This window comes from Schistocerca americana, chromosome 9 (assembly GCF_021461395.2).
Source record: "Schistocerca americana isolate TAMUIC-IGC-003095 chromosome 9, iqSchAmer2.1, whole genome shotgun sequence".
Lineage (NCBI taxonomy): Eukaryota > Metazoa > Arthropoda > Insecta > Orthoptera > Acrididae > Schistocerca > Schistocerca americana.
In genome coordinates, this window is record NC_060127.1 from 61,036,129 (window position 1) to 61,049,532 (window position 13,404).

General features: G+C 45.5%; 1 protein-coding gene across 1 annotated transcript in view; it reads left to right on the forward strand.

The window, feature by feature from the left end:
* Positions 1-13,404, forward strand: part of LOC124550633 (brachyurin-like) — a 125,525-nt gene that overhangs the window by 67,412 nt on the left and 44,709 nt on the right. Inside the window, exon 4 of the mRNA XM_047125356.1 lies at positions 4,472-4,570. Within this exon, the coding sequence (XP_046981312.1) occupies positions 4,472-4,570 (99 nt within the window). The remainder of the gene's footprint in view (positions 1-4,471; positions 4,571-13,404) is intronic.

Sequence of the window (13,404 nt, forward strand, 5' to 3'; positions counted from 1 at the left end):
AAGAGCAGGGAGCGTATCTGGCAGTGCAAACGACTGCCTGAGCGCAGTTAAAAGCGGACAGGCCAACAAGATGTGGACCACTGTCAACACTGATCCACAGCAACAGAGAGGTGAGTCCTCACGGCGCAAGAGATGACCATGCGTCAGCCAGGTGTGGCCAATGCATAGCCGGCAGAGAACAACTGAGTCCTTGCAGGAGGCTCGCAAGGAGAAGCGCCACAAACTCGAAGTTTGTTGGGTGAAGGCAGGGTGCGCCATTCATCACCCCATGCAGCAAGTACCTTCTGCCGCAAAACTGACCTGAGATCACACTCCGAAAGACCAATCTCCAAGGCTGGGGCACTGACAGCCTGTCTGGCCAGTATGTCTACCCATTCATTTCTCGGGATGCCCACATGACCTGGGGTCCACACAAAGATCACGGAGCGGGCGCAACGGGCAAGAGTATGGAGGGACTCCTGGATTGCCATCAGCAGGCGAGAACGAGGAAAACACTGGTCGATAGCTTGTAAGCCGCTCAGGGAGTCACTACAGATAACGAAGGACCTGTGCAGGAGTGGATATACTCTAAGGCTCGAGAGATTGCTGTCAGCTCGGCAGTGAAAACACTGGAACCAGCCGGCAATGAGCGTTGTTCAGAATGGTCTCCTAGAGTAAGAGCAGACCCCACCAGCAACCATCGAACTGTCGGTATAAACCACGTGAGTGCCTTGAAACGCGGCAAGGATTGAAAGAAAGTGGAGGTGGAGGGCCTCAGGGTCTTGTGCCAAATCGAGATGAAGGCATGGGCGGGGCACACACCACGGGGGCCCGGAAAAAGAGGCGGAAGAGGGAAAACTTCAAGCCCAGAGAGAAGAGCCCGAACGCGAACCGCGATGGTACACCATCACTGGGGCCGCCGTTCTGTAAGATAGACGACCGAGTAGGGGAACAGCAGACGGTAGTTGGGATGCCCGGGCAAGCTACAAACATGTGCAGCATAAGCAGCCAGTAGGTGATGGCGCTGGATCCGCAATGGAGGGACACCAGCCTCCAGAAGTATGCTGTTGACAGGGCTTGTGTGGAAAGCTCCAATGTCGAGTCGGATCCCACTGTGAAGGATGGGGGTCAAGCAACCACAATGCAGAAGGGGATGCCGAACTATAAGTCAGGCTCCCATAATCTAGACGGGACTGAATTAATGCCTGGTACACTCATAGTGAACCAAGGGGCTACCAGCAGTATCTCCTCAATAACCAGTAAGGGAACATTGCTGTTTATGGGCCTCTACAGCAGATGGCTGGTTCATCCACCCAGGCTGACTGCTGTTCAGTGGCGAAAAGGCAGCAGTTTTGACACTAATACCGGAACTGGACGTCCACCGAGTGGTGACGAGTTTTCAGATGAAACTCGTTTGATATTCCATCAGACAGTTGGCGGTTAGGCTGTACAGCGTGAAACGTCTGGAAGTAAATTCCCTGCAACAATCAGCGGAAGAGTATAGATCAGAGGAGAGAGTTTTATGGTCTCCAGAGTGTTTTCTTGACGTTCAGCCGGTGATCTCGCCATTATGGAAGACAAAATGAATCAACTGAAGTATGCATTTATCCTTAGGGGCCATGTTCACCCCTACATGCACTTCCTTTCTCCTCAACACGATGGCATCTACCAGCAGGGCAATGCAACATGTGACACAGCTGACAGTGTACGTTCATGGTTTAAAGAGCAGCAGGGTGAGCTTACTACTCTGTCAACTAAACTCACACCGTATACGAAACTCAATGAGAACCCATGGTACCACACTGACCTGTTCACACAATGGATCCTCAACTGGGAAACATCGTGCAGTGGCCACAGCACTGGAGTTGCCGTTGCTCCACATCGCTATCAGAACTGTCCAGAACTTCACTGACTATCTTCCCGCATGTCTTATAGCAGTCCACACTGCAAAAGGAGGTTATTCAGAATTCTGATAGGTGTGACTGCACAGTGTAATATACTACATAGTTGCTTTTCTTTCAGATCTTTATTTATTCAGTTCATTTTTATGGTCTTTTTACAGAAACTGTCTGATTTTTCAGCAATGAGTGAAGTGCGGATGACATTAGAATAAATGTAGCACCTAACATGGGTGCATATCTGCAGACTGTAAATCATGGAAGAATCTACTGGCGTGCACATTTTTCTGAATCTGTGAAACCATGGTGGCTCCTGGAATCCTAAGCGTTCTTGATTGGATGTATGACAGCAGATAGCTCAGACCATTCCACAAGTAGTGACCTCTCATGAGAATACGATATCTTTTCTAATATTTCACTGAGGAGAGGCGACGTGAAACCAAACAAAGATGTCTACTTCATCCAAAGTGTCAAACCTGGCACATGATACTACCTCCCCTTCCAACCCATGTGGCGCCCAGTTAGTAATCTGAAGGAAGCACCTAACATGGTTTCCATGGTTATGGTGCCACTGGAGTGTACCACCGGGTGTTGTGTCCCACCAGCCCAAGTGACCTATTACTGTGTCTTGGATACCCACTGGTGGTGTTCTTTCGCCCCCGCCCTCAATCTTTAAGAAGATTCTCTGGCAACTGGATGTTAGTTCAAGTATGGGGAACTTACTTTCTGCACTACAGCAAGGAAGTCATATGAACTGCAAAGTTATTCACTACTTGTAGCTGTATAGAACTGTTTTTACCAGTGATACAGCCTTTAAATATCCATGCAGGCCAGAAATAACTACACCGACGGGAGTTTTAATTGCCTCAATAGACATGTGTGTATACATTACCTTAGTTAAAAAATGATTTGGAATTCCAAGGCAGGGGCAAAATATCACACAACAGAAACTTCACACCTCAGCGCTCAACACAAAAAACATGAATGCCGCAGTTGAAGAGCACCAAGGTCATATAGTTCAAATTGTTGCAGCTAACTGGCAGCATCTCCTTTACACCTAAAAACGTCGATCTTCATTCTGCCCCGGTAACCCGTTCTACCTTAGGTTCCCCTACTTGAATTGCGTGTTTTGATTTCGTTTTTTTTATTATGATGATCGTGTCTCCCAATATAAGTCGGCGACAACAAAATATTTTTTTCAGTCGGAGGAGAAAGTTGGTAACTGAAATTTCGTGAGAAGATCCCACCACAACGAGAAACGACTTTGTTTCAATGATGTCCGCCCCAAACGCTGTATCATGTCCGTACCATTCTCTTCTCTATTTCTCGATAATACAAAACGTGCTGCCCTTATTTGAACTTTGTCGTTGTACTCCATTAATCCTATCCGGTAAGGATCCCACATCGCGCAGCAGTACTCCAAAAGAGGACGTACAAGCGTTGTGCAAGCAGTCTCTCTAGTAGACCTGTTGCATCTTCTAAGTGTTCTGCCAATGAAACGCAGTCTTTGGTTCGATCCCCCCCTCCCCCCAACTTTTCTACGTGCTCTGTCCAATTTAAGGGGGGCGATGGGTTTTCGCGTCTGTGACATACCATAAGTCGCACGTGTCCTCTGGGATATGCCGACGAAAAGTCACCTCAAGGCAAATATCTAAATCCGAGAAGCAGAAGCAGCCAGATAATCTCAAAAAAAAAAGTTCATAATTGTAATTCCTAGGTACTGAGCTCATTTTGCAGTCTTTAGATTTGATTGATTTGTTACCAAAGTTTAACGGATTCCTTGTAGCACTCATGTGGATGTCCTCACACTTTTCTCTATTTAGCGTCATTTGCCAATTTTCCCACCATACAGATATCTTTTCTAAATCGTTTTGCAGTTTGTTTTGAACTTCTGGTGACTTTACTAGACGATAAATGACAGTTACACGATGACTTTCCGTCAGTTACTACGAACTGTATTCTGTGACAGAAAATCACGACCCAGTCGAATAACTGAGACGATATTCCATAAGTACACAGTTTGACTACAAGCCGCTTGTGATGTAGGGAAATCTAGAAATACGGCAGCAATTTGAAAACCCTTGTCGATAGCACTCAGGACTTCATGTCGGTAAAGAACTATCTGTGTTTCACCAGAATGAAGTTTTCTAAATCCGTGTTGACTATGTGTCAATGGACATCTTCGAGTTAATTTGTCTTCCTTTCCCACTAAGATGAAGGAGAGTGACATACAAGAGAAGAGAAAAAAAGCGCGTAACCGCATGGTAGGTGAAAGTGTGATCTGACAGGGAGCGGTACATAGGGGGCTGTAGCATGGCCCAAGACTCATCGCTTAACAAAAATGTTTCCTTGTAAGTACGTTTTCGTGGAATAGTCGGTGACTACCTCAAGGTCCGTCCTGTATTATTCTGGTAACATCCTGTATTACCTCCTCATAGTATTGGTAATTAGGACTTATTGTCAAGATAACATGAGGACGGCAAAGGTGTATTATTTCATTCAATATCCTTTGTTAGATGGTATTGCTTTTTGCATTTACAGAATCAATACATAAAGGATTGTCGGCATAAATAATTTAACATTTTTTCCTCAAGGTTTCATCAAGCTGGTGACGTTGCCTTCCCCCAGCGAGGTCAATGCAACCTTCGTGGGAAAACGTGCCTTGATGACCGGCTGGGGAAAACGGGAGGGTGGTAAGTTACTGACATAGTTTAGTTTATGATACAGTACAGAATTAAGTTTGTTTCGATCGTTCAAAACCTCTTGTGTACCTTGCCATCTGCAAATGCCATAAGTTCCGTAATGACTATTTGCACACTACGGAAGAAGTACACATTTCGATCGGTAGCGTTATACGGCCAGTTTCACACGGATATACGAGATGTTCGGAAATACCCATTACAACCTTCTAAGAACCGTAGAGGGGAGAAGTAACAATACTTTCATTGGGAACCTATGTCAAGAAACGTACCGTTTCGGTCCTACGATGGTTTCAATTCAGATCTTTAACTCATCCACTTCTGCTTGAGGAACTGAATTAGGTGTGACACAGTGCAATTATTAGGTAACAATTCGAAAGGAAACATAATGAAATCTCCATTTATCATTGAAGCATATTTATTTTTATTAGAACTTGAACATCATGTGTTTACATTATTCCAGAACAAAAAAGAGCCCGGCATACTGTACGTACAGAAAAGTAGCGATGCATTACAGCCGCGGATAGATGTGGTGACCACAAATATTGTTACAGACATCGTGCCTATGTAGCATGTTCTGGCACTCACTCTCCATCCCAATTGGTGTCTTTTCGTTTTCTAGTGCAGTGGCCAGAACACATGCCAGTTGATCTTCCGGCGTCTGTACAGGAGACTTGTAAGTTAAGCTTAGCGTTCGACCCCACAACAGGTGGCTGTCTGATGCGGTACACTATACTTCATCCTGCCTACCCCACTGGAAACCAGGACAGGCAAGTCTGGGACGTTTCTCTTTCTCTCATCAGACGTGGACACGTTACACATCTGAAGTGAAACCGTTGTAGAACTGGAGCCCTGGACATGGGTTCCCATCAAAAACATCATGAACTCACTCCCCTCTCCAGACTTTTGTAACGGGAATTTCGTAAACAAAATAATCACTTTTGCATCACAACTCAACATGCCTTACACATTGCCAGTCTGAAAATATTGGAAAACCTACAGACACACACATCCAGTTCGTTTGAGAGCTTGGCAGTAACTTCCAGCTGAGGCGTTTTTATTTCGAGTTCACAGTGTCTATAAACATCAGTCGCGAATGAAATTCAGCCTAAATAACATTATTTTCGGCTAAGAAGCAGATTCAAAGACAAATTAAGCATACTAGAGGAATATATTAAACAATACCACTTTAATCGGCTTTGATCACTGTTTACAGAAATATATTTACGCTGGGTTTACAAGACAAACAAACTAGTTTTGTGTTCAACTCCGCTCCGTATAATGGTTTCATAGAGCTCTCCAAACCATCGTATCATGTGGAAGCATACACATTGCTTTGTAACTGCTGCAGACCATGCCCATTTGAATCCGCTTACAGTAATCAAGTTATGATATCCCACTACAAGTTTTACGCACTTGCCTCTCCTAAATATTTCTTTCATTAACAGATCCACAATTCCCTGACACATCAGAATGTTTGCTATCACTGATCCCTCCTTTTAGTCAAGTTATGTCACAAATACCTTTTCTTCCCTATTCGATTGCGTCCCTCCTCATTAATCCAACCTACCCATCTAATCTTCAGCATTTTTTTTGGAATTACAACATTTCAAAAGCTTCTCTAAAGTACCAGCGGTACTTACCGTCTTCTTCGCTCCATCAGGCGTGCAAGTATAGCTCTGAGCGAGTGTAGAAGTGGTTGTGTTCTGTGCTACAAAACGCCACTGTTTCCTGTGCACGTACCCCGACATCAATATGGGATATGATCACCATACACATGTACACAGGCCGCACAACGCGTTGGCATACTCTGGATCAGGTGGTCGAGCAGCTGCTGGGGTATAGCCTCCCATTCTTGCACCAGTGCCTGTCGGAACTACTGAAGTGTCGTAGGGGTTTGAAGACGTGCAGCGATACGTCGACTGAGAGCATTCCAGACGTGCTAGATAGGGTTTAATCTGGAGAACAGGCAGGCCACTCCATTCGCATGATATCTTCAGTTTCAAGGTACTCCTCCACGATGGCAGGAGAGCTTCTGTAAAGTTTGGAAGGTAGGAGACGAGGTACTGGCAGAAGTAAAGCTCTGAGGACGGGGCGTGAGTCGTGCTTGGGTAGCTCAGTCGATAGAGCACTTGCCCGCGAAAGGCAAAGGTCCCGAGTTCGAGTCTCGGTCCGACACACAGTTTTAATCTGCCAGGAAGCATGTTTCTGAACAACGACCACTTGCGCTATTAAAGATAAGTGACCCTAAACCTTATTCCATATGACGTTATTGAATAAAAATATGCAAAATACAAAATTACTGAGTTGTCTCTCCCAATGCTTACAACAATTATAAGTGCAAATGTGGCTGGGCTAAGTTGTTTTAAGAACTTAAAAATGTGATTTTTTCCATTTTAGATCCTCATCAATGAGCACACCGAAAAACTTTGAAGTTCCCATCATGTAGTACACTTATCATTGATGTAGTTCCGCCAAGATGTGGACAACTGAATATATTGTGCTTTGTCAGTGAGACCATTCACAGAAAGAGCCAATGGTAAATTTAAGAATCTTGTTTACCATTTCTTCAAATGGTTCAAATGGCTCTGAGCACTATGGGACTCAACTGCTGTGGTCATAAGTCCCCTAGAACTTAGAACTACTTAAACCTAACTAACCTAAGGACATCACACACATCCATGCCCGAGGCAGGATTCGAACCTGCGACCGTAGCGGTCGTGCGGTTCCAGACTGAAGCGCCTTTAACCGCGCGGCCACTCCGGCCGGCTACCATTTCTTCTGTTGTTGTACGTACAGAGCGACAATTACTGAACTATATGGATAAAAACCTAAATTGTTACAAACTACGGCGTGCACACTCTTTATTCAACATGCAAACATCCCTACAGTTATTTTGATTTAGGTTATGACATGTTCCACATTGAGTCGTTTTCCTATCATAACTGCCACTCTTCTTCCTGCCTTAATAAAACAATTTGTGCTGTTCACTATCCAGTTATCCCTTATTCCCCCATCTCACTTCACACATGCCCCACGTGTCTAGTCTGTTCTTCATCATTTCCCGTTTACTATTTTCCAGCTTGCCAGCCTACAATAGTGTGAGCACATTCCATGTTCCCATCATTAACTTCCCTTCCTTGTTCCATCTTCATCTATTTTTCATTATGCTCTCTTCCTTGAACCTTCTATCCCATTTTGACGTAAACGTGTTTTCCAACTCAGCTTACTTGCCTTCTTCCTTTAGTCTTTCTAGGTCAAATTTCTCACTGGTTTTCTTACTCTCTTCAATCTTAATCGCAAATATGCCACTACCAGCCTGTGGTCCAAACCTGTGTCTCCTCAAGGGTATGCTATGGTATTTTTAATGCTATTTTTGTTCCTAATCTTTATCATGATACAATCTATTTGGTACCTGTCTTCATTCAACCTAGCTATCTTGTATGTTGTTCAAACAGTGTGTTTCCAATCACAGGAGCATTTTCTCTGGAGAAATTAACCAGGCTTTCACTCCTGTCGTTCCTGTTTCTGAGTGCAAATCTTCCAACCACTCCCTCAACTGTTTCCTCTCCTACCACTCCATTCAAATCCCCAATTAGGATTATGTGGCTTTTTTATGCAGAATTTCTTCAATCTTTTCACAATAGTCCTTTACTTTCTTACCAGGGTTTTGACTTATTGCCACCGGCCGGTGTGGCCGAGTGGTTCTAGGTGCTTCAGTCTGGAACCGCGCGACCGCTACGATTTCAGGTTTGAATCCTGCCTCGGGCATGCATGTGTGTGATGTCCTTAGGTTAGTTAGGTTTTAGTAGTTCTAAGTTCTAGGGGACTGATGACCTCAGATGTTAAGTCCCATAGTGCTCGGAGCCATTTGAACCATTTTTTTGACTTATTGCCATATGTATTTGCATTAATACGACGTCTTTCTTGTCACCTCTTACTCTCATCATCATCAAACTTTCGTCTATGCACTCCACTTTCAGTATGTTTCTTATCAGCTGTATTCCTATCATAACTGCCACTCCATAGTTGCCAGTCTTGTTCCTGCCTGAGTAAAATAGTTTTTGCCCTCCACTCGCTAATTCTTCCTTACTCACCTGTGTCATTTCCCACATACCTAATACATCCAGTCCGTTCTTGATCATTTCCTGCTTGGCATTTGCCAGCCTACCATTGTGTAAGCTTATTCCATGTTCCAATCCTCAACTTCCTTTGCATATTCCTTCTCCGTTTTCTCTTCCTTTCTTTTTCCTCCTCCTTCATTTCTGTATTGATCTCAGTCTAAGCTCCTCCTGGAGAAAAGACTCTACAATTTCCTTCTCCTGTCCATCTCCTCCGATGCCTCCGACGTTAGAAATACAAAGGAAAACGAAAGACGCCCACATACCTCGGAACTTAACGCCCACACCATTATCGATAACTACCCCATACCACATATCTATATCCATATCCATGGATCTACCTTTTTCTTCATATTAGATTCTTCCAAAGCGCATCACCAGATTTCTAGGCATCCACCAGATATTCCGAAGATGGCCATCATCACACCATTTGGCCTATTTGAATACTGTTACAGGCCTTATGGACTGAAAAACGCTGTGCAGACATGGTACTGGTTCATTGATTCCATTTTGCTTCATCTGCCTCTTGCTTATGCTTACGTAGACGATATTCTTATATTTTATTCCCCTGCTGAGGAGCGTCAAGTTCACCTCGCTTTGGTCCGTTTGGCCCTCGCTGCAAATGGCATGGTGGTGAACCATGATAAATCTCAACTATGTTCCACATCTGTTACCTTCCTCGGCCATTCTGTCTCTGCTGATGGTCTGCAGTCGACGAATTCTTGTGTCGAAATCGTACATAAACGTCCTCTCCCGAAGTATTATGCTCAGCTCCGTCGTTTTCTGGGTATGGCAAACTTTTATCGCCGCCATAGACCTCAATCTACCTCCATCCAAATGGCCCTCACCAATGCTCTCCCTGGCAAGAACACCACTGGAAAACGGAAGTTGGAGTGGACCAAACCAATGTTCAATGCTTTTGGTAACCTTAAAACTGCTCTATCCAAAGCCCTCACACTCACCCACCCTGACCCTGAGGGCCATGCCTCTATCACGACTGATGCCAGTGATTCAGCTGCGGGCGCTGTTTTACAGCAGGACACTGCCGACTCCAGCCAGCCCCTCTGCTTCCTTTCCGAGAAACTGACTAAGAGCCAGTGCATGTAGTCAGCATCTCGAGGGGTGACCCTTCACGATCTATACCAATTACAAGCCACTCGTGGATGCTATTCGTAATCTGCCTAAAAACGTTTCACCCAGGCATTTTCACCATATGGACTACATCTGTCAGTACTCTTCCGACGCATGTTATAACCACGGCACGGAGAATGTTGTGACAGACTACCTTTCCTGCAACTGCGTGCTAACTGCACCGCTGAATCTAAAGGAGCTGGCCCGACTACAAGCCGACAAAGACGATATACAGCAACTAAGAGCAAACAACTGTTCATCGCTCTCTGTCCAGCCCCATATACTACCTGGATTGGCAATCCCCGTCCTTTGTGACCCCTCTACGGGTCCACTTCGTCCCCTGTTCCCCGATGCTCTTCGCCATAAGGTCTTTACCGCCTTGCATGGCTTAACTCACCCTGGGACATACGCCACAAAAAAGCTGGTTATGGAGCACTTTGTCTGGCCTGGTATCAAGCACGACTGTCGTGCTTGGAGCTTTGCGTGCATTCTGTGCCAGTGGAGCAAGGCCGGCAGACACGCCCAACCTCCTCTGGGCAAGGTTTACATCTCTAAGGGGTGTTACTGGCACGTCCATATCGACGTAATTAGTCCCCTTCCTCAAAAAAAAAAAAAAAAAAAAAAATAAAAAAAAATGGTTCAAATGGCTCTGAGCACTATGGGACTCAACTTCTGAGGTCATTAGTCCCCTAGAACTTAGAACTAGTTAAACCTAACTAACCTAAGGACATCACAAACATCCATGCCCGAGGCAGGATTCGAACCTGCGACCGTAGCGGTCTTGCGGTTCCAGACTGCAGCGCCTTTAACTGCACGGCCACTTCGGCCGGCTCCCCTTCCTCCATCCGAGGGCTACAGATATATCTTATCAGTCATCGACCATGTGACCCACTGGATCGAAGCGGTCCCCCTTACTGACATCATGCCCGACACCATCGCTTGTTCCTTCACCTCGGTGTTGGTTGCTTGCTTTGGCGGTCCCCTATCTCTCACCACCAACCAGGGACGCTAATTTGAGCATGCACTCTTCACATGAGTCTGCAAACTCTGCGGCGTCACCAAGTGTCATACCGCAGCTTACCACCTGCAGGCGAATATCCTCATCGAGCGGTGGCAGCGCACAGTCGAGGTCATCCAAGGCCCGCCCCCACCCCGCCTCCCCCCGTGGGTACTGCTGGATGTTTGCTTGTCTCATAAGGAATATCTTAATGCCTTGCTCGCCAAGGTTCCGTATGGCGAGCCACTCCATCTTATCGTTGAGTTCGTCGAGGATTCACCTCCTGCAACATGCTAGGATCTCCCCATCCTTTTCGAGCATGTCCGCACGCACGTCATGCACCTCCAGACCCCCCTGCCCCGCCCCCACACCGCCCTCCCCCCTCTGTTCTTGCACAAGGACCTAGCTAAGTTCTATTTTGTTATGCTGCGGCAAGACGGCAAGAGTTGGCACGTGCGAGAATTATCGCACAATCAGTTTAACAGCTCATGCATCGAAGCTGCTTACAAGAATAATATACAGAAGAATGGAAAAGAAAATTGAGATTGCGCTAGGTGACGATCAGTTTGGCTTTAGGAAAAGTAAAGGGACGAGAGAGGAAATTCTGACGTTACGGCTAATAATGGAAGCAAGGCTAAAGAAAAATCGAGACACTTTCATAGGATTTGTCGACCTGGAAAAAGCGTTCGACAATATAAAATGGTGCAAGCTTTTCGAGATTCTGAAAAATGTAGGGGTAAGCTATAGGGAGAGACGGGTCATATACAATATGTACAACAACCAAGAGGGAATAATAAGAGTGGACGATCAAGAACGAAGTGCTCGTATTAAGAAGGGTGTAAGACAAGGCTGTAGCCTTTCGCCCCTACTCTTCAATCTGTACATCGAGGAAGCAATGATGGAAATAAAAGAAAGGTTCAGGAGTGGAATTAAAATACAAGGTGAAATGATATCAATGATACGATTCGCTGATGACATTGCTATCCTGAGTGAAAGTGAAGAAGAATTAAATGATCTGGTGAACGGAATGAACAGTCTAATGAGTACACAGTATGGTTTGAGAGTAAATCGGAGAAAGACGAAGGTAATGAGAAGTAGCAGAAATGAGAACAGAGAGAAACTTAACATCAGGATTGATGGTCACGAAGTCAATGAAGTTAAGGAATTCTGCTATCTAGGCAGTAAAATAACCAATGACGGACGGAGCAAGGAGGACATGAAAAGCAGACTCGCTATGTTAAAAAAGGCATTTATGGCCAAGAGAAGTCTACTAATATCAAATACCGGCCTTAATATGAGAAAAAAGTTTCTGAGGATGTACGTATGTACAGCATTGTATGGTAGTTAAACATGGACTGTGGAAAAACCGGAACAGAAGAGAAGCGAAGCATTTGAGACGTGGTGCTATAGACGAGTGTACTCATTAGACTATTCATTCCGTTCAGCAGATCATTTTGGACTGATAAGGTAAGGAATGAGGAGGTTCTACGCAGAATCGGAGAGGAAAGGAATATGTGGAAAACACTGATAGGGAGAAGGGACAGGATGACAGGATGATAGGACATCTGCTAAGACATGAGGGAATGACTTCCATGGTACTAGAGGGAGCTGTAGAGGGCAAAAACTGTAGAGGAAGACAGAGATTGGAATACGTCAAGCAAATAATTGAGGACGTAGGTTGCAAGTGCTACTCAGAGATGAAGATGTTAGCACAGGAAAGGAATTCGTGGCGGGCCGCATCAAACCAGTCAGTAGACTGATGACAAAAAAAAAAAAAAAAAAATGCTGCGGGATGACACTGCAGGCAACCCTTCAGCGGCCCTATTTGGGTCCTCACCATGTGCTGCGCCACGGTACCAACACGTTTGCCACGGATAGCCCCAGACAGTCTCAGTTAATAGACTTAAACCGGAATGGTCCCTCAACGACGAACTTCGTCTGGTCCGACGCAGCCGCCCTGCCTTCAGCCGACTCGTCTCCGCCTGCCATCACTTCTCAAGTGCAGCCGTTGGAACCATTGGGCTGCAGCACCGCCGACACCACCGTCCGCACATCCCTCGACGGCCGCCGCCTGAACCCGCCGGATTGGCTCCGAAATTACGACTTCATCCCGTGAGCCTTCCCTCCGCCGTGCTCCGCACTACCGGTGTGTGTTGTGTGTGTGTGTGTGTGTGTGTGTGTGTGTGTGTGTGTGTGGGAGGGGGGGGGGGGAGGGAAGGCTCTGTGGCGCCTGGCGCAGAGCGCCCTATCTTTGGGAACCTTTTCCTTAGGACTATCGATTCTGGGGAGAACTTTCTGCCATAATTGTCATATGTACAAGAGTTCAATAAATGTATATTTCATGCCAAAGCGAGTTATCTCTCCACTACTCTCCCATGGTAACCACAGTCTACTTAACTTGTTGGAAAGAAGAACAGAACAGACAAATGGGATTCTCTAATTTTACTGCGCCAAAATGTAAACAAAATTATAACTACAAGCCGATTTTACGATGTTGCCGCGTTTTCTCGAATAATACGTAAACTTAAGTAAAATCTTGTGAAGTGAAATTGTTATTAAACAAGCTTGAGAAACAAGGT